The 21246-nt window shown below is 51.8% G+C and overlaps 1 protein-coding gene across 1 annotated transcript in view; it reads left to right on the top strand.

The window, feature by feature from the left end:
• Positions 1 to 19824, top strand: part of PLXNA4 (plexin A4) — a 442851-nt gene extending 423027 nt beyond the window's left edge. Inside the window, exons 31-32 of the mRNA XM_053553499.1 lie at positions 10292 to 10442; positions 12616 to 19824. Of these exons, the coding sequence (XP_053409474.1) occupies positions 10292 to 10442; positions 12616 to 12711 (247 nt within the window). The 3' untranslated portion in view covers positions 12712 to 19824. The remainder of the gene's footprint in view (positions 1 to 10291; positions 10443 to 12615) is intronic.
• The last annotated feature ends 1422 nt before the right edge of the window (positions 19825 to 21246 follow it).

Raw genomic sequence — 21246 nt, 5'->3', positions numbered from 1 at the left:
GAAGCCTCTTAGCTGATTCTCAAATCTCTTTCCTGCTGTTTGTGAGGGCACCCCTCTGTGCACTAAGGGAGGTTCCCCTTCCTATGGGAGGGTATAACCCCACACCAGGGTGCAGGGTTGCTGAATGAAGAGCTAGCGGTCAGCCCCAGCTCACCCTCTTCTCCAAGTATCTTTGTGCAGTGAACAGCCTGCACAACTCTACATGGCAGTCTTGCGTTTCAACTTACACTCCCTTTCTTTTTTTTCCCAACTAGTTTAAGTAGATAGAAATCATAGTGGGGGGCTTAGGTTCAGTACCTTTTTAAAGAGTAAAGAGACCAAAAATTGTTCTTGACTGAAGACAAAATGAACTGTATCATTTTGCCCACAGCAGAGAGACAGTCTCCGTGTTTATAGCTAAAAATCGCCTTCCCTTGTACAGAGGGAATAGCTAAGAGAGAGTGGAGTCCTGGCTGCCTGAGCTAAGTAGTTTCCCTGAAAGGGTTTAATTTTATTCTCCCTCGCTCCCCTCCACTCTTTGATATCCTCTTCTCCCTTCCGACTGATGTCTGTGGCGGCCATGCCACCTTGGCTGTCAGGAAGAGAGCTGACTCTTTTGTCCTTGTGTTTGATTGTGTCTGAGTCTCCCGGAGAGGCTCTCACCCCTGCTGTGTAGACAGTGGCTCGTGCTCCTGATAACAGAGCTGCCAGGAGGAAGATGTCCTGTGTGGACAGCCACCTCTTCAGCAAAGAGGGAGGGGAAGGAGGCAGCAGCTGGGCGACGGGTCATCCCTGCACTAGCACCGTGTCACTGCGATGGCACCCCAGGCAGGGGGCGAGGAGGCAAGGGTGGGAAGGCTGGGGACCTTTACGGAGCATCTGCATAGAGGACACTTCCCCGGGACACAGCTGGTGGGTCAGAGGTGAGATGGATGACGTGCTGGCCCGGGGTCTCCCCTGGCTCCGTGCCCAGTGCGACTTGTGCCATGCCGCCGCCACGGGTCCCAAGTAAACCTTGCCCCTTTGTTATGTTTTAGGGGTGTTTGGTGGTTTCCATTTCTTATCCCACTAGTTTCTTAGCAACCACTGGTACTATAAAGGAAGTTATCCTTCACTTGCTTGAGGTCCCAGACCCCTTCTCCTCTCATCATGGGGTGAGAGCACCATAGCAGGGGCAGGTGTGGAGGGCAGGCCCCGAGCGCCTCCTCCCTTAGTGAGAAGTGGATCGAGTTCCCTCCCACTCCTGGAGGAGGCGGCCTCCAAGCTCAGCTGGCTGCCTGGAGGGGCAAGTGCAGCCTGGAAGGGCAGGGTCCAGAGCGAGAGTATGATCGCCCACCTTCCCCTTCCAAAGGCACAGGCAGCCTCTGGCTGAAAAGAATGATGGTGGGGCCCTGGCCCCTTGCAGCCAGGGTTTGCCCTCTTCTGAAAGTGCGGCCTTGCAGTTGTGAGCATGCAGACAGCTGCCCAGGACCCTCAGCTGTGGAATCTGCCCTGTGTACCTTTGGGGAGGGCCTTCTGCACCATCACAGCTATGAAACAGAGCTTGTGTGCTGGCGCTGCCTTCAGAATGGAAGCACAAGGAAAGCAACTAAATTTAGGAAGACTCACCAACGCTGTTGGTTGACCACCATGGATGATTCTGTTAACACCTATGCTAGCTGGGTCTCCTAGAAATGCTTTATCTATCCTTCCTTCTGTCATCCTCCTGTCCCCCGCCCATCTGGTGTCCTCCCACCTGTCCTCCCATGCATCCTCCCCCCGTGCTCCTCACGTCCTCTCATCCGTCTTTCCATCAATTCTCTTACTCTCCCATCTGTCCTCTCACCCATCCTCCCCCCCGTGCTCCTCACGTCCTCACATCCGTTTTTCCATCCATTCTCTTACTCTCATGTAAATGTTTTGGCACAGTAACTGAGATAATGCCAGGAAGGCTATGTTAACCATTGTGATGAAAATGTGTCAAATGGTCTATGAAGCGAGTGTATGATGCCCCATGATCATATCAATGTATACAGTTATGATTTAATAAAAAAAAAGAAAAACTGAGGCAAGAAGATCGCTTGAGCCCAAGGTTGCTGTGAGCTATGACATCACGGCACTCTACCAAGGGTGACAGCTTGAGACTCTATCTCAAAATAAAATAAAATAAAAATTTCAAAACAAAAAAATACAACAACAAAAAAATTCTCTTACTCTCCCATCTGTCCTCACAGCCATCCTCCCACCCATCCTTCCCCCGTGTTCCTCATGTCCTCTCATCCGTCTTTCCATTGATTCTCTCACTCTCCCATCTGTCCTCCCACCTGTCCTCCCACCCATCCTCCCCCCGTGCTCCTCATGTCCTCTCATCCTTCTTTCCATGGATTCTCTTACTCTCCCATCTGTCCTCCCACCTGTCCTCCCACCCATCCTCCCCCCGTGCTCCTCATGTCCTCTCATCCGTCTTTCCATCGATTCTTTCACTCTCCCATCTGTCCTCCCACCTGTCTCCCACCCATCCTCCCCTCTGCTCCTCATGTCCTCTCATCCTTCTTTCCATCGATTCTCTTACTCTCCCATCTGTCCTCCCACCTGTCTCCCACCCATCCTCCCCCCGTGCTCCTCATGTCCTCTCATCCTTCTTTCCATCGATTCTCTTACTTTCCCATCTGTCCTCCCACCTGTCTCCCACCCATCCTCCCCCTGTGCTCCTCATGTCCTCTCATCCTTCTTTCCATCGATTCTCTTACTTTCCCATCTGTCCTCCCACCTGTCTCCCACCCATCCTCCCCCTGTGCTCCTCATGTCCTCTCATCCTTCTTTCCATCGATTCTCTTACTTTCCCATCTGTCCTCCCACCTGTCTCCCACCCATCCTCCCCCCGTGCTCCTCATGTCCTCTCATCCTTCCTTCCATCGATTCTCTTACTTTCCCATCTGTCCTCCCACCAGTCTCCCACCCATCCTACCCCCGTGCTCCTCATGTCCTCTCATCCTTCTTCCATCGATTCTCTTACTTTCCCATCTGTCCTCCCACCTGTCTCCCACCCATCCTCCCCCTGTGCTCCTCATGTCCTCTCATCCTTCTTTCCATCGATTCTCTTACTTTCCCATCTGTCCTCCCACCTGTCTCCCACCCATCCTCCCCCTGTGCTCCTCATGTCCTCTCATCCTTCTTTCCATCGATTCTCTTACTCTCCCATCTGTCCTCCCACCTGTCCTCCCACCCATCCTCCCCCCGTGCTCCTCATGTCCTCTCATCCGTCTTTCCATCGATTCTTTCACTCTCCCATCTGTCCTCCCACCTGTCTCCCACCCATCCTCCCCCTGTGCTCCTCATGTCCTCTCATCCTTCTTTCCATCGATTCTCTTACTCTCCCATCTGTCCTCCCACCTGTCTCCCACCCATCCTCCCCCCGTGCTCCTCATGTCCTCTCATCCTTCTTTCCATCGATTCTCTTACTTTCCCATCTGTCCTCCCACCTGTCTCCCACCCATCCTCCCCCTGTGCTCCTCATGTCCTCTCATCCTTCTTTCCATCGATTCTCTTACTTTCCCATCTGTCCTCCCACCTGTCTCCCACCCATCCTCCCCCTGTGCTCCTCATGTCCTCTCATCCTTCTTTCCATCGATTCTCTTACTTTCCCATCTGTCCTCCCACCTGTCTCCCACCCATCCTCCCCCCGTGCTCCTCATGTCCTCTCATCCGTCTTTCCATCGATTCTTTTACTCTCCCATCTGTCCTCCCACCTGTCTCCCACCCATCCTCCCCCCGTGCTCCTCATGTCCTCTCATCCTTCTTTCCATCGATTCTCTTACTTTCCCATCTGTCCTCCCACCTGTCTCCCACCCATCCTACCCCCGTGCTCCTCATGTCCTCTCATCCTTCTTTCCATCGATTCTCTTACTTTCCCATCTGTCCTCCCACCTGTCTCCCACCCATCCTCCCCCTGTGCTCCTCATGTCCTCTCATCCTTCTTTCCATCGATTCTCTTACTTTCCCATCTGTCCTCCCACCTGTCTCCCACCCATCCTCCCCCTGTGCTCCTCATGTCCTCTCATCCTTCTTTCCATCGATTCTCTTACTTTCCCATCTGTCCTCCCACCCATCCTCCTCTGTGCTCCTCATGTCCTCTCATCCTTCTTTCCATTGATTCTCTCACTCTCCCATCTGTCCTCCCACCTGTCTTCCACCCATCCTCCCCCCGTGCTCCTCATGTCCTCTCATCCTTCTTTCCATCGATTCTCTTACTTTCCCACCTGTCCTCCCACCTGTCCTCCCCCTGTGCTCCTCATGTCCTCTCATCCTTCTTTCCATCGATTCTCTTACTCTCCCATCTGTCCTCCCACCTGTCCTCCCACCCATCCTCCCCCCGTGCTCCTCATGTCCTCTCATCCTTCTTTACATCGATTCTCTTACTCTCCCATCTGTCCTCCCACCTGTCTTCCACCCATCCTCCCCCCGTGCTCCTCATGTCCTCTCATCCTTCTTTCCATCGATTCTCTTACTTTCCCACCTGTCCTCCCACCTGTCCTCCCCCTGTGCTCCTCATGTCCTCTCATCCTTCTTTCCATCGATTCTCTTACTCTCCCATCTGTCCTCCCACCTGTCTTCCCACCCATCCTCCCCCCGTGCTCCTCATGTCCTCTCATCCTTCTTTACATCGATTCTCTTACTCTCCCATCTGTCCTCCCACCTGTCTCCCACCCATCCTCCCCCTGTGTTCCTCATGTCCTCTCATCCTTCTTTCCATCAATTCTCTTACTTTCCCATCTGTCCTCCCACCTGTTCTCCCACCCATCCTCCCCCCGTGCTCCTCATGTCCTCTCATCCTTCTTCCATCGATTCTCTTACTTTCCCATCTGTCCTCCCACCTGTCCTCCCCCTGTGCTCCTCATGTCCTCTCATCCTTCTTTCCATTGATTCTCTCACTCTCCCATCTGTCCTCCCACCTGTCTCCCACCCATCCTCCCCCCGTGCTCCTTACATCCTCTCATCCATCTCTCCATCGATTCTCTTACTCTCCCATCTGTCCTCTCACCTGTCTCCCACCTGCCCTCCCACTCATCGTCCTCCTCCCATCACCCTTTCAACCATCCTCCTGTCCCATTTCTGCCTCCAGATTCCTTTCAATGCTCATGGTTTGGGGCACCACTATGAATGCCAGTCTTCACTGCCTCCAGTCACGAATTTCAGGTTTTGCTTGTGGCCAAATCTAGAGAAAGAGAGGAGTCTCTCAGTGTCCCATTAACATAATTCAGCTGTTGTCACCATGAAGTGGTGTGTCATGGTCAGTAGCAGCCAATTTGCGTATTTGGTAGTGATTTCCTCTGATTTTAACTCAGAAGATCTTCGAGGTCAGCCCTGCAGCAAAACTGGCCTCACTCACTCACCACTGTTGGCTTCCCAGGGAGGAAATGTGAGTAGACCCTCAGTGGCCGGGGGGCTCAGGGGGCTCAGGCTGGGGGTGGATCACACATTTCACTGCACACATTTCGTGCCTTGGCATGAAAAAGGTTAAGAATGTTAAATATTTAAATGTGCCTTCTAAGGAAACTACACAGTCAAATATGTAAAACTGTGACAGCTCCCCCTGGGAGCAATGCTAGAGGTGAGGTATAGATAGGTCATTAACATATTAATTAATCCATGGGTTAAACACGTATGGCATCCATCATGTGTGTATGGGGCACTTGAGACAAATTGGACTTGGTCCTCCTCCCAACCCCCGCTGCAGGTAGACATCAGGCCCCACACACTGTCGTAACTGAAACTCAGGGAGGGAGTCCCTGATTCTGCTAGACCTGGGAATACCAGCCAGAGATGCTCAGAGGAGAGACTTCTGTGCAGGGGCTTGAAAGGCGAGTGTTTGGGGCAACAGAGCATCAAGTCAGAATATCTTGCTCTCAGGATGTCGGGAGAGAAGCCACAACTGTGTCCTTTTCTAACATTGGAGACCTTCTTCTTTCTTTATTTTTTTTTATTAAATCATAGCTGTGTACATTTATGCAATCATGGGGCACCATACACCATATACCATAAACTTACTACATTTAGTAAGTTTCACATTTGCCCTTGTAAGATGCACCATAGGTGTGGTCCCACCAATTACCCTCCCTCAACCCATCCTCCCCCCTCCACTCCCTTTCCCCATTCCCCATATTCTTAGGTTATAATTGGGTTATAGATTTCATATGAAAGCTATATGGAGACCTTCTTCCCATCACTAAAGGGCTGTCCTCAAGGAGATGAGAGCTCACCACCACACCCCGGGCCCAGGCTTTCTGCCCACACCCACCATCCTACTGGAGTTCCACAAACATAAGGCCCCACAGATTGGCCGCGGTGGAGGGCACAGCTCTCTGTGGTGTTGGGGCCCCAGAGGTACTGGCAACCTGCCTGCCATGAGCAAACTCAGAAGGAGAGCAGAGCAGAGCCACTGGTGGGACCTCAGCAGGCCCCAGCCAGCATGAGGGGTCTCCTGGCGGACTTTGGGAGCACTAGTCCCTTTGAAGATGGACTGCCCTGAAGGCAGAAATCCCTCAGGAGCAAGTTCAAGTACAGGACCCAGGCTGACCTTCCCCTTCCTCACCGCTCAGCCAGCTGATGAGAACACTTGTTTGAAGTTCATTAATGGGCAGAATTGCATTCTTCACAGTCAATACAGCCTCTCTGTGGAGGAGCCCACAGCAGAAGCCAGAACAGTAAGAGTGAGAAGGAAGCAGTTATATCTGCGGCAGAGGGACTGCCACGCAGGGTCACTCTCAGGCTCAAGGGTGGTGGCTGGTGGGTGGGGTGGGCAGGGCCTGGAGGGGAGCAGCAGAGGTCCAGGCCGTGTCAGCAAAGCCCTGCAGAGAGGCTGGGACCACCCTCTGCCACCCCAGGCAGGGCTGGGGTCAAGAACAGAGTAGAATTACAGCACTGGGTGTCTGTGGCCACTCAGCTCAGCTGATTCCAGAACTTGCTGAAGATGAGGCCATGTGGCCATGGATAGGCACTGGTCCCCTCCAGTGTCCTCAGTGTGAAGGCAATAGGAGAATGCCAGGAGCTGCTCCCTGCAGACCTGACGTCCCTATGAGAGGAGCGATGAGTCCAGGAGGGGCACATCACTGTTGCCTAGGATGAGGTCAGAACCCCCGCACTCCCGCATTCCATCCTCAGCCCCCCACCCACCCCAATCTCTGTCTCTCTCACACACGGATGTACTTTCTTAATATTCTCTTTGGGGAGATGGATTGGGCTTTTGTACCCCGCCATGAGGCAAGCCATTGTGAAGGGACAGAGATCTGGGTATTTTGCCAGACCAAGGAGTCTATAGGCCTGTCACTCACACCAATCAACAGAGAACCAGATGAGAGATCAACAGTTTCACTTTTATTTACAGAAAAGCCAACAATTCCAGAGGGCAGCAGGGAGGTCTCCCCAAAGAGCTGCTCTGCCCCCTCTTTCCCTTTGTTACATTTTATTCTCACAGTAAAAGTAAACATCAGCAATGTTATCACTTATCAAAGCAGGCAAGTCAAACAGACGACTCCTCATAGGTGACAAGGTTACACAGTATCTTCCTATTTAAAGTGATTATATCTTCAAAGCATTTTTATTCTAGACTAAATTTATAGTTGGGCACCACTTCACTGGGTACACAGAGAGCCCTAAGTCCTTGACTGGTACCATGGAGTCCAGGTCCCCAACTCATCTATGACAGTCACCTCGGAGGTGAATAAACCATCTCCAGATGTCAGCACGTCGGCTCATCTGGCCTTGTTAGAGCCTGACCAGCAGTGTCCTGCATGAAATGGACGTTCAGGTTAATAGTGGCTGGTAACAAGCATTTCTTGTTCCTGGGGGTGCAGACTCTGTGGGGCACTAGCCTGGGCTCCTGTGTACCTTGGGGACCATGAGGGCAGCAACAGGAGCCGTGGCAGTGATTGCAGAAAGCCTGCCAGAGCCACTGTGGAAGGTGCATGGGCAGGCAGCAGGCACCGCAGGGGTCTTTGCCTCTGATGACAGCTGTGTCCTCTCAGTGGGAACCTGGGTTTTTCATCCTATTCGGAGGCGCTGATTGTCTACAGGTAACAAAGGAAGCTTCAGACCCAGCCACATTACCAGAGCTCCATGGCCAGCTGCTGGCCGTGAGACCAAGAGTGAGTGAGGTCATTTGTTTATGTTTTCCTCCAATGCCATCTGTGAAGATAACCCTTTACAAACATATCTCGCTTAGTGGGCATGGGATCCCCCAGGGAATAATGACACACATCTCCTTGGGAGTGGCAAGGTTGAGAGCCACTACTGAAATCTCAGGTCTCCCACCATGAAATGGAACACTGGCATTTATTGCATTCTAGAAATAGAGGCAATGGGCGGCGCCTGTGGCTCAGTGAGTAGGGCGCCAGCCCCATATGCCAAGGGTGGCGGGTTCAAACCCAGCCCCGGCCAAACTGCAACCAAAAAATAGCCGGGCATTGTGGCGGGCACCTGTAGTCCCAGCTGCTCGGGAGGCTGAGGCAAGAGAATCACGTAAGCCCAAGAGTTAAGAGGTTGCTGTGAGCCGTGTGACGCCACAGCACTCTACCCGAGGGCCGTACAGTGAGACTCTGTCTCTACAAAAAAAAAAAAAAAAAAGAAATAGAGGCAATGAATAGAGTCTCTTGCTGCAACTTTTATACCTGGAATATCATGAAAGTACTCAGAGCCTGTGTATGGGGATTCCTGAGGATGCATTTTGGGGTGCATCACAGGCCTCAAAGATAATAGAGGCACCAAAATGAAACAGGACAAAGAAATGGGGCCCCAATGGCTCTGAGGATGAGAAGGGGAAAGGGAGAAGGTTGTGAAGGATGGAGTCCAGATGGAGTCCAGTCATGATAGCCTCATCTGAGCCCCCCACACACACTGTGCTGAGAAAGGCTGTGTCATTTAGCCCTGTCCTTGTGCCTGTCCCAGCAGTGTGTCATGGGCTGAGACCTCCTGCCTGGCCAAAATGCTACCAGTTCAACAGAGTAGCTGGCTGATAAGCCCCTCCCCTTTCCCCGAGAGCCCAGGTTTCATCTCCCTCCCTCTGCCTCCCTGTTTTCAGGACAGAATGACAGGTCTGCAATCTCAGCATGGTCAAGGCCCAGAGGAGGGCAGCCAGCCCAGTTCTTGCCAGCCCAGCAATGCTCTGGAGGCAAACTGAGCTGTCATATTGTCTCAGGCCCTTGAGCTGATGCTGGGCAGCACAGAAGTACCACATGTCCCAGCCTCTCGCCCAAGCCCTGGGCACTGCTGGGGACTGGCAAGATTGGGGCCCTGGTCGGAGCAGTTAGGGAATTGGCTAGGCAGACATAGGGCTGGGCTCAGGGAACACTGTTTTGAAGGTTCTGGTCTAGCCCTGAGTTCTGAGAACACCCAGTCATTGTCCCTAGCACTGGCATAGCCTGAAAGTGAATGCTTCTTAAACTGAGGGCCCAGGTGCCTTGGTGGCCCTGTCCTGGAGACACCCCCTACCCTCCCTGATTCTGGGTCCTCCCAGGCTTGCTTTCTCCAGCATGGCAGCCACAGGGACTCAGGGTGAGCTGGGCTGGGCTGCCGCAAGGGTTTGCCATGACTGTTCTCTTCCGTGTGGTCTGTGAGTCTGTAAGTGCATGGGCAAGGGTGAGAAGTGCGGGCTTTGCGGCATTGAGGCCTTTAGTTTCCTCATTAGAAAACTGCACAGCTCCCCTCTGGCGGGGGAGTTGGGGTTTGGTGCATAAAATGTCAAATTGTAGAAATTAAAAATGTAAATGTTGGCATCTAATTAACCAGTTGACAGCAGTGCACAGCTGCAAGTGACAGTGACGGATTGCCTTCTGCCAGTCTCTCTCCCCCAGCAGCCCCCGCCCTGTTCGGTTTAACCCCCAGAGAGTGGAGGACATCAGGGAAGAGCCACTGCTTAGGAGAGGCTTCAGGCCTTGCTGGAGGAGATGTCCTGTGTCTGTGCACAGAAAGGGGCATTAGGGGGACATGAGACAGTCTGGACTACTCTGTACCATAGCTGGGAGCAAAGTAGACGCAGCTGCTGGTCTGACTCCTGGCCTCTGCCCTGTCCATCCTCTGACAATGTCTCAGCCGCTCCCAACCCCTACCCTCTGTGCCTTCCACATCCAGACCACAGAGGGCTCCTCCTGGGCCAGACCCAGAGGCCCAGATGGGAGGGAGAAAGAGCACCACAGTTCCTAGGTGGCCAAGGCACAGGCAGCCGCTAGTGGGACTACAAGTTGGGCCCATGCCCCAGACACGATGCTAGGAGTTTCCATGTCTCCTTTCTACTCCGCGTGCATGACTCCACCTTCTTCCTCCTCCCTTCCCTCAACAGGTATTACTCAGACATCGGGAAGATGCCAGCCATCAGCGACCAGGACATGAACGCATACCTGGCTGAGCAGTCCCGTATGCACATGAACGAGTTCAACACCATGAGCGCGCTCTCAGAGATCTTCTCTTATGTGGGCAAGTACAGCGAAGAGGTGAGTGCCGCCCTGCCCAGGTCCTGCCGGGGAGAGAAGGGGCAGAGATCAGAGACACCCCTGGGTGGCTGCATGTCAGACCCACAGACCCTCACCCACTCTGCACCAGGATGTGGGGCTGTGCTGCAAAGGCAGGGATGCTAGGAACTCTCCAGTCTGTAAACACTCATGAGTCCTTGTTCTCAGAAACCTAAGTATCTGTCTCTTTCATTTCTTTCTCACTTTATTCTTATTTTCTCCCCACTAGTCCTTCTTTTTAAAAAATTTTTCCATGTCTCTCTCTGATCTAATATTCTTTAAACAAGCACTCCCCATGCCTATGGGCAGGCCATCTAGTATGGAAGGGCATGGTGTGGTGTGGTATGGTACAAAATAGGATAAAACAGAGTAGAATCAGAAACAGAACTAGGATAGAAATGAAACAATGAGACAGGATAGCACAGAACAGGATGGAATAGATGTGTTTTCAGTTGTGCTCCCTAATTGGAAACCCGACTTGGGGTCATTGCCACTATACACACTGCCTTCTTTCTGGCCAGTACCTGGAAATGAGAATGGTCTTGGCGATGGGAGTGTTTTGGGCTGTGCTGGCTTAGATCAGTGGGTTTAGAATCCAGAGTCCCCACATGTGAGCAGCAGCAAAACTTTTTACTCTCAAGTGGGAGTAAGAAGAGCTGAGCCCAGTGCCCCGCACAGCCTCGCCACTGAGGGTCTGGAGCCCCAGGTTAAACAAGAAGCCCCCACAGGCAGATGCTATGACCCCCAAGTCAAGTGAAAGCCACTGGGGGAGGGACCCCTGACACAAGTCTGCACCCAGTACTGGTCCAGGGCAGGGTTTCCACCTGCCTGCTACAATGCAAGATAACCAGGGTATGTGGATTGCAGCTGCCTCATCTGGGAAAGGACTGTCCCTTAGTGTATGAGTACACTTGTCTACTCTTGGTGTTAAAATTTCCCGTATCTTTATGAAATGATGGTGCCCATTAATGGTGGGTCTCAGGCAGCTCAGAAGTTGGCCAGGTCTATCTTGTTCTCTCTAGTTGAAAATAGATTAACTGCACCATGAAGTTCAAAGCCCTAGGAGCCTCCCTGGAGCCTTCAGCCTCCCCTTGACCTCCTCACCCTCTTCTCCCTTACCACGGCCGTCTCTCTGGGGCAGCTGTGGTGCTAAGGGTGCACACTGAAGTTACCTGTTCTTTCCACCAGAGGTGCATTATTGTAACACTAAAGCTCCATTTTGCAGATGGGAAAACAGAGGGTTCAGGGGCCCCAGGCCACTCAGCTAGAAACTGGCAGAGTCTTTATTCAATCTCATGTTGCCTGAGTCAAATTCCAGCACATTTTCCATCATGGGCTGTTACCGCTGGCTGTCATTGTCCTCCACCAAGCATCTGGTCTCAGAGAAAGCTCTCACAAACGTCACCTGTTAGGTGTTTATGACCAGTAAAGCTTACGGTCTTACTTTTTTTTCTGGGGATGTTTGTTTTTTTAACAGGCAAAGTTAGGTCAAATGGCTGTCTAAAATGTGGAATTTCAGGCCAGTAGGACAATGTTTTTCAATCTTTTTTAATCTCACAGCACATTTGAACCTATAGTAAAACTTCTGCGGAACACTTAAATTATGTTGGTCAAAAAAAAAAAAAGAGTATAAAAAGAGTATACTTACTGTGCTTTGAACTTCTTTCATGGCAGCCTAAGGTCCTCCCACTGGTATACCAGTTGAAAATCACTACTCTAGGAGCTGATGGGGAAGATTTTCCTTTTTTGGAAGGAGGGATGGGATGTCTCGATATTCATGAGAGCACATTCCCAGTGGTCTGAGCACCACACCTTTACATCAGATGTGGAACTCTGTGCTGTTGAACCTGCAGGTAGCAATAGCATTTTGGCACAGGAATCTTCAACAAAGACACCATCCTTTGCAGGCAGTAGAACTGCTCAGACACACTGGTGTGTTAGTGGATCCTGTGCTCACTGCCATGTGCGCCCACACACACCCCGTGCCCAAGTGCCTCGCACACCTCCCCATCCATGCTGCCCAGGCCACTGCCTCACCCATATGTCATGTGTACATATGCGTGTGCCTGTGTCTTCCCAGACATGGACCGTGCTCCCGAAGAGCACAGACATACACGCGCAAACTAGTAACCTCCTGCTCTCGGCCCTTCAACAGATCCTTGGACCTCTGGACCACGATGACCAGTGTGGGAAGCAGAAACTTGCCTACAAACTAGAACAAGTCATAACCCTCATGAGCTTAGACAGCTGAGAACCGTCCTTCCAGGGCCACCCTGGGGGAGACACACCAAGCCGTGCCTCAGTCTAGATTTTCATCTTTACCAAGTGCAAGTTCCGACCGGCATCAGCAGCACCCCGAGCAGCGCCGTCTCTCTCTTTCTGCCTCTTCCTGTTTCTCCCTCCTGCCTGGATCCCTTCTCTTCCAGTTGCTCTGCCGACATGACTGGACCAAGCCACTGGCTCCCAGCTAGTCCAGGGACATCAGGCCCACCATGAGGGAGCTGACCACAGGGTGTCAGGGGGCTCTGTCTCAGCTGTTCTTGACCCACCCATCAGCAGCAGGGCCCGAATGCGACAGGGAGCCAGGGACAGAGTACATTTCTATGCTGCTACGTCACCTTCCATTTCAGGAGCCCCTGCTTTGGTTCAAACCTTGGCCCAGGGAAGAGGCAGTGAGCTCAGTATTATCTGCACTAGGAAGATGTCACCTGACTCTCCCTCTCCATGGTTCCATCTCCAAGGAGTCAGTCAGTAGTCTGGGGGCTTTATAGCTGGGAGAAGAGAGGCCCCACCTGCTATAGAGGGTTGTGTAAGGAGGTGGGAGATGCTTCCCGGGGCTGCCCCTCGCCTGCTGGGTAGGCACCCGGATGCCTCCTTTCACCTTCCAAGTGTCCAGAGGGAGCTGCCTAACTAGACCCCAGGCAAGGGAAAGAATAGCACTTGTATCCCACCATGGAGATGTTCCTAACCTTCTCATCTGGCTCCTAGTGGCATAAATGTAACAAGGAGAGGGAAAAAGGAAAGAGAGTTACATCTACTCTGGAAGCAGAATGTGTTGTTTTCCATTCACCCCAAATGCAAATGAGTCACAACCACATAGTTCTAGTTCATTGCCAGAGCCCGGAGTGCTGTCTAGAGAAAGCCTCTATCTCCACTCTCCTTTGTCATCCCCATCAAGGGTCAGCGTGAAATGCAGGGTGCACCCAGGAGATTCTACCTCCAGCCATCCCATGGCTCTATCCCTATCATCCTTCCTGAGGACTCCTCAGAAAGCTGGGCTGACAGCCCAGGCCCTGTCCCCCCTGCAGGATCTGGCCATTGCTATGCAGATGACTTTGTCACTGGACTGTCCAGACCTCCCCGGGAATGAATTCATCACCATCTCAGCTGTCTCTTCTGTCATCCTCCTCCCTCATCCCTTCAGCTGTCATCACTGAAGGAAACACTCGGGCACAGCCTCACAGAGACAAACCAAAACACAGCTAGCCTCAGTTGCCAGCTCGGCACGTCTGGGGGAACTGAAGAGTTGAGCTGATGGATCTGGCTGGGAACAGGAGGGACGTACAACTGGCCTTGGCCCTGGCGTCCATCTCTGCATCTACAGACGCACCAGTTTAGCCCTGCTGGCAAGTGAGTGCTCAGAAAAGTATACTGGGTGAGCATGGGCTGCGATGAGGGACAATCCCATGGAAGGTCATAGAAACCGGTCATCTCAGAGAGACCTTAGGTGCCATCTGGTCCTGTCTCCTGCCATAAGCAGGAGCATCCCCTGGGAGCGCTGTCCTGGAGCTAGGCACCACTGTGGGAGATACGGAGGAGCATCCTCTAAGGTGAGGTCCCACACGTAGTGTCACCTTCACATCATTCCTTGTCGTCCACTCAGAATGGGCCCCGCTTCGTGAAGGAACCACAGAGTCCATGGAGCATCCATCCTGTGCATTAGGGACACTCGCGCCTGTGGCTATGAATATGTGCGTGTGTGTGTGCATGTGTGTGTGTGCACGCGTGCCCCAGGAGTCGCTGGAGATTCTTCTTCAGAAAGCTTTCTTGTCCTATGTAGGAGGATTTTGAAGTGTTTCTTGTCCCCCTTGCTTAGCAATTCATCCTGTAGCTTCAGGACCTTTCAACACCTGCTTTCTATGCCGAGAGCTGGTGGGTGGAAGGAGAGGTCACCTATCCATAGGAAATCAGGGTGGTCACCTGCCAAGGCCTGGACTGCAGCAACCCAGAGCAGGGCTTCATGGCGGGAAAGACACAAGCAACCTAATGAACGTGAAGAGAAGAATGGAAAAAAATGCATCGGAAGAAGAAAAAATAATAACCAAAGGTTTTGGCAAATGTAGAACCAGTTGGAGAAGCATGGATTTTTCTACCCTTGATCATTTTCTTTTCTCCCAAGAAGTCTCGGGACCTGGCAAGCCAGAAAGGATGTGAGTGGGAGGCAGGTCCAGGAGGCACCTCGGCCACTCAGATATTTTTGCACATGTGAAGGGTCGGGAGGAGAAAGGCATGAACATATTTATCACAGATTTGCTGGATGGGAGCTGTGTGTGAGTGTGTGTATGAGTGTGTTTTGATTTATTTTTTAAGTTTTGCACAGTTAGAAAAAAATGACTAAGCAGAAAAAAGAAGACTGTTATCATAGTTCTGCTGAAGCTTTTATTTTTTACCAGATGATTATTATGTTAGTGTTACTTTGGCGGTACAGGACTTTTTTTCCCTCCATGTTTTTGTTATATGAAAAACTTCAGACGCCTCGCAGGGGTCCTCAAACCACGCCCCGCAGCCCATATGAGGCGGTGTGATTGTATTTGTTCCCGTTTTGTTTTTTACTTCAAAATAAGATATGTGCAGTGTGCATAGGAATTTGTTTGTAGTTTTGGTTTTTTTTTAACTATAGTCCGGCCCTCCAACAGTCTGAGGCACAGTGAACTGACCCCCTGTTTAAAAAGTTTGCGGACCCCTGCCTCAGAGGAACATCAATGCCAGGAAGAAAGAGGAGACAAAGCGGACGAGTTCGCAGCTTTCCTCGGCTCTCCCGGGGGAGGGGGCTGGGGCAGCTGTGACTTCCGCTGGGGGAGGATGGGTTGTTTCTGGTGCTTTGCTCACAGTCCCCATGGCCTGCTTGGGGACTGACAAATAGGAGCAAGTCACCCAGAGCCACAGCCCATCTTGCTCATAAAAATTCTTTTTTTGCTGTTTGTTTTCCATTTTTTTTTCTGTTTGGATTCTTGGTGCCCATGTGATATGTTTAAAAGCAAAGACAGGCAACATTGTCAAAAATCTGTCCTTTTCCCCAACCCTCACGTCTCCTGCAGACCCTTCCTCTCCCCTCACAGGGCAGAGACGCTGAGAGCTGCTGGGTGGCTTACAGGCTCCCAAAGAGAAGGGAATTGGGCAAACTTGGTCCCATGGATGGGAGAGCAAGGAGACCTCCCTACAAGTCATCTGAAGGGTCACAGTCCTGTTGCAGGTGGAGTCTGCAGCTCACTCCTTGAGTCCGGGTAGAGGGCAGGGGAGAAAAGGTGTTCTTCCTTGCCCTACCCTGGCCTGCTTTCCCAAGTTCAGAATGGTACCATTTCCCCATGGAGACTGAGTGGGGCATTGGGATATTGGAGAGAGAAGGGCTGCAGGCTGGTAGCGGTGGGGATAAAGGAGACTTCCGGGTCCTGGGCTTAGAGACTGGGTAGAGGAAGTGAGGAAGAGAGCGGCAGGCTGGTGGTTTCGCCTCCCTGGGGGTACCTCAGCCAATTCTCTGTTCTTCCCCCTAAAGAGAGACCCTGGCATTTCTCAGTAACTGCGATTAGTGCCACTAAGTCGAGTTGGCCACGTGTCAGTTACTTCCTCAGGAAAACATTTTCTTGCCTTCTTATCTCATGTAGTTTTAAATTTGAGGACAGAGGAGAACCTGAGTGTCCCCCAGGCCAAGCTATGTTACAACCCCAGTGTGACTTCCACACCCAGAGCCAGCCCCTAGAGCCCCCTCCTGCAAGCCCAAGGCCAGGCAGTGAGCTCAGGGATGCTCGCGTGGGGCTATGCCCAAGACGGAAGTTGTTTTAAGTAAATTCCAAACCCAGAGGCAGACTGTCCAGGACTGTTCCTAGGAGTTGCTGCCAGGTAAGGCTCCCACCTCACCCCATCAGGCTGTTCTCCCTCCCAGCCCGGGTTAATGTTGATGTCTTGTCTCAGCACATGTCCCCCATAGCGTGTCTGCTTCCAACTGCGCTCCTTCCCCTGCAGTGACCGTCCTCCTCCTTGTCCCTCCTACCCGTGCAGGCTCCTCACCAAGGCCATTTGTCCACCCAAGGACAGGAGCTGCCCAGCCCTCGTCATAGACAGGTCAGCCTCATGGTCCAGCCTGTCCCAACCCACCCAAAGCTGCCTCCCCTTGCCAACCCCAGGCCTTATGGGGCCCCCAGCAGAGGAGCAATGACTTCCCAAGTGACCTCCACTGCTGGAGGCAAGGCTCTGCCGCTGTTAGCAGCCCTCTGAAGGATTGGTGCCTGCAACAGGCCTTGCCACCACTCATGCTGACTGGAAAGGGGAGCTCCCCCTGCATGCGCCCTCGTTTCCGGGACTAGGGACACTGGCTCTGACATCACAGGACACCAAATGCTTCGCCGAGTGAAGGGCCTGTAGTAATTAAAACATCTTTCCCACCTCCCAGAAGGCCAAGAATGGAAGGAAAGACACACAGACACAGAAATGTGTTCTGGAGGCAGAAGGCCCAGAGGGCCTCTCCTGGGCTGGCTCTCGCCCATCCAGGAGCAGGGGGCCTGTGGGCAGTCGCAGCCAGCTCCTGAGGCCTCTGTGGGCCATTCTGGAAGGAGTAACCTCCAGTCACCCCAGCCCCAGCTCACTGCTCTGTTCCCCACCCCACTGTCCCTCGTGCTCCCCTCAGTCTTCCTGTCAGCTCTCAAGACAGGGCTCCCTGATCCCTTAGCCCTTCCCCTAAAAAACAAAAAAACTGTCTGTGATCTGTGGGCTGCTAATTTGGAGTTTTCTAGTTTATTTTTTGTTTGTATATTTTAAGAGTTTGAGAGCAAGAAGGGAGCCCAGCTATGGATGCAACATCCAGATTACTTGGGGAGGTACAAAACTCTTTACCTGTGACTTCCAAGGAGATGAGGAGAGCCTCAGGGACCGGGGGAGCCCCCCACAGACATGCTGTCAAGGAAATGGGCTAGGAAAGTCCCTGGCTGAGGACATGCCATGTGACGGCAGCAGTCCCTGGCTGCTAATGTTCCTGGACCTTCCCCTGCACTTTTGATGGATGGAGCCTTGATGCTTACTCTTCTCCTCCCACTTCCACCACCTCGGCCCACAGGTGGCCTGCTACATGTAGCAAACGAGAGCGAGCCTTATTTTATAAAGTGGGAAACTGAGGCCCCACCACAGGCGACAGTGAAGAGGCAGCTCCTGAAGGAGGCTGGAACACTCTTCAAGCCTCTTCTGCTCATGGTGCTCTGAGGGTGGCCAGCCCTCAACTGAGAAACTGAATGATCATTCCTTCCATTTGGAAAGTAATCCACCACAGTAAACGCTTCAGACAGTTAAGAGAGAGGTTGTTGGTTTCTTTTTTTAAGTACACATTTTTGCACCCTCATAAAATTATTTTTTTTATTAGGGGGAGTGTCCAAGTTTTAAAAATATATAGGATTTTTTTAGTTATAAAGGTAATACATACTGATTATTAGAGTCCCATTTAAATTCCTTTGGTAGACTGTGACTACCAGAAAACTAAGTATAGCTGAATAAAACAAAACAAAATCCTTAATGAACAAAAGGAACTTTCTGTTTGTATTGGTAGAGACAGCAAGGTGGTCCTGGTGGGCTGGGTGTCCTTGGCTGGGGAATCCTCACCTCCCCCCACCCCGTGACTTCTGTCTAGGTGGGCTGGCTGTCCTTGGCTGGGGGATCCTCAACTCCCCCCACCCTGTGACCTCTGTCTAGTCTTGGCTCTCCCGGCTGCCCTGGGGATTCTTGAATCTACGCATTTCTCATCAGCTTTCCCCAAACTGCAAGGAGGCCCTGCTAGGAACTGGACATGGCAGGTGGGGTGGGGACATGTGTTTTTCTCTCCCCCAAGAACACAAAAGCAAGTAGACAACGTCTACGCAGCTCATCTTCCACCGCTTCCTTTATCAGGAATTAGAACTTCCTCTCGTTAGTATCATCCCTCTTTTGACTCAAGCACATTTTGGAAGGGCTCCCTTGTAAGCATAGAATTCCAAACAGAGGGTACAGTTAAAGAGCAACCCAAAGGACACTCAAAAGCCGAGACCACTTCACCATTTCACCACTAATGAACGCTCACGTGTGCAGAGGTCTGCAGCCACCCGGGTGCAGGATGGAGATGGGACATACACATGTGCCATTTGTCGTCCTCCACTCACCCTCCCCGACGTTCTCGTCATGTCCGTTTGTTGGCTCGTTCAAGCGTCCGTTCTTTAAGATGAAAAGCTAGTTTACCTCAAAGAATCTTGTTTCCATTTGGAAACCAGTGACTGTGTGTTTTAGAGTGGATGACCCTTCCCCTCGGCTGCTCCCTGCCGGAGCCTGCTGTCCTTGAGACATGAGGCCTTTGCTCGGTCGTGTGTTGGCTGCTCTGAGCGAGGCCTCCAGGCCCCGAGACAGGAGGGAAGGATTGGATGCAGCCGCTCTCTTCCTCACTTTAGCATGTAGGGACCAGCCTATCTCCTCCAGCAGGGTCCTGCCAAGTTACCATAGCAACCAGCAACTCCAGGGTACCACAATAGACAATGGCTCGGCAAGCTGAAGTTGGGGGGCCGGGGATGCAGGGGTTCTTGCCTGGCCCAATGACCCAGAGTTTAGCCTCAAAAGGGGACAAGGAGAAGCAGGAATGGATGGCAGGGTGGTTGAAGGAAGCAGCAGGGGTCTCAGTCTCAGAGAGACGCCATTGAAACAGGTAGGGCAGGTCATCTCTGCTCTAGTCACCCCCTTCCAATTCCATTCCACTTCTATTTCAAAATAAAACCCCCGCCTTGAATACTGACCCTTTGTTAGAACAAAGCAAAACCTATCTCTAGACAACAGTGTTACAATGAGCCTCAAATACAGGTGGATGAGATCACTAAGAAGAGAGTCTTCTGGTTTTGATTTTTAAAGAAGAGTATCCTAGTAAGATTTAAAACAAAAGACTAAAAAAAGTTTTTAAAAAGGAAACCTATGCTATTTAAATTGGAGCCCAGTTGTAACTTGGTAAAGGCAAGCTTCTGTATCTTTGTTATAATTAATTGTATACCTGTGTATGTAAATATAAGGCATTCCTATTTTGCAGTTCAGAACAAAAAAAAAACTTATTTGTAATATAGAATAAAGTTTATTAAAAAACAATAAAAATTCAGTTTGGAATTTGGGGTCTTTCTTTGTGGGACAGGCTAGGGGTTGGGAGCAGTTACTACCCTTGAGTCAGTGACAGCCTGTACTGTGCCAAGATACGGCACCTTCTCTCCCAGCTATGTAATGTCTAAACTCAACCTCTGGAGGCACATCCCTTTACTTTAGTTGCAAGATAGCCATGGCAAGGTGGTATGGCTTTAAACCACCAGCCATGCTGTCTACAGACAGCCCTCTGCCGCAGAGCCCAGTTAGCCTCCATTCCTTCTAGACACAGACCTCCACACGCTCGCTGCTCACATAGAGGTGGCCGGGGCGCGACACAGGGATTGCCATCCCTGCTCAGGCCTTCCTGGCAATGATTGTATCGGCCCCCACCTTCCCTGGTGTTTGGATAGAAGGTGAAGATCGTGAGCCCCATTGTGTCCCTGGGATAGAATGCCGGAGGGGGAGGAAAAAAAGAATGAAAAGGATGACAGTGGGGGAGGGCAGCGGGGAAGGTGCCTGCTCCTACCTCCCTCACAGATGGGGAGCGTGAGGTGGGGATGGACCTCTGGGAGCCACTGAGGAAAGGTAGGGAGTGACCGCATGAGTGTCCACAGGGGTCCCTGTCCCAACCGTGCCCTCAGCACTGTCTACCCTCCCAGGGAGATCCTTTTGAAGTACCTGGGGCTGCAGAGCACGGGGCGCTGCTTTGCAGAGACACCACAGGAAGTAAGCACAGCCACGTGATGGGGGACCACCTGGGGACAATTGTGGGAACAGACAGGGACACCCAAGAGGAGAAACCAGGCTTTGTGGCCTCAAGACCTAGCATGAGGGGATTGAAATCAACTGGAGTGGTGTAGATCAGACTCTTGAGGAAAGTGCAGTCACAAACAGGGAGGGGATGCTCCTTCCTTCTAACAAAGATGCAGGCTGGTTGGGGACAGTGATTTTACCCTGATGGTTCATATTGAGATTCCACACACAACCAAGCTCGTGCCAGGTCCTCAGACTCCTCTTACCTATGTGAGCGCATACCTTATGAGACCGGCCACCATGACCTTGAGCAGACCACTTCTCTGTGCACTCCTTTCCCTGCCCATAAGGTGAAGATAGCTCTCACTGCACCACAAAGCCCAGAAGGCTGGTGCAGGCCAATTTAGACAACTAACGTGAAGAAGACCTGGCGTGCTAGGAAGTGTCATACACGTGTGCAGTATTAGGAGTCACGAAAGGGACTGATCCTGATCCTCAGCAACAAACTAGGCTTAGCACAGCATCCTACACCAAGTGCTCAGTTAGTCCTGAATGGAGGGGCGAGGGACAGACGATAACAACAGATGAAAGTGATCATCTACGAACTTGGTCACTGGGTCACCTCCCTACTGTGACTATTCTGCCCTCTATTACTTTCCATATTAGGCCATGTACTCCAGCATGA

This window comes from Nycticebus coucang, chromosome 11 (genome assembly GCF_027406575.1).
Source record: "Nycticebus coucang isolate mNycCou1 chromosome 11, mNycCou1.pri, whole genome shotgun sequence".
Classification (NCBI taxonomy): domain Eukaryota; kingdom Metazoa; phylum Chordata; class Mammalia; order Primates; family Lorisidae; genus Nycticebus; species Nycticebus coucang.
This window is presented reverse-complemented; position numbering and strand designations above follow the sequence as displayed.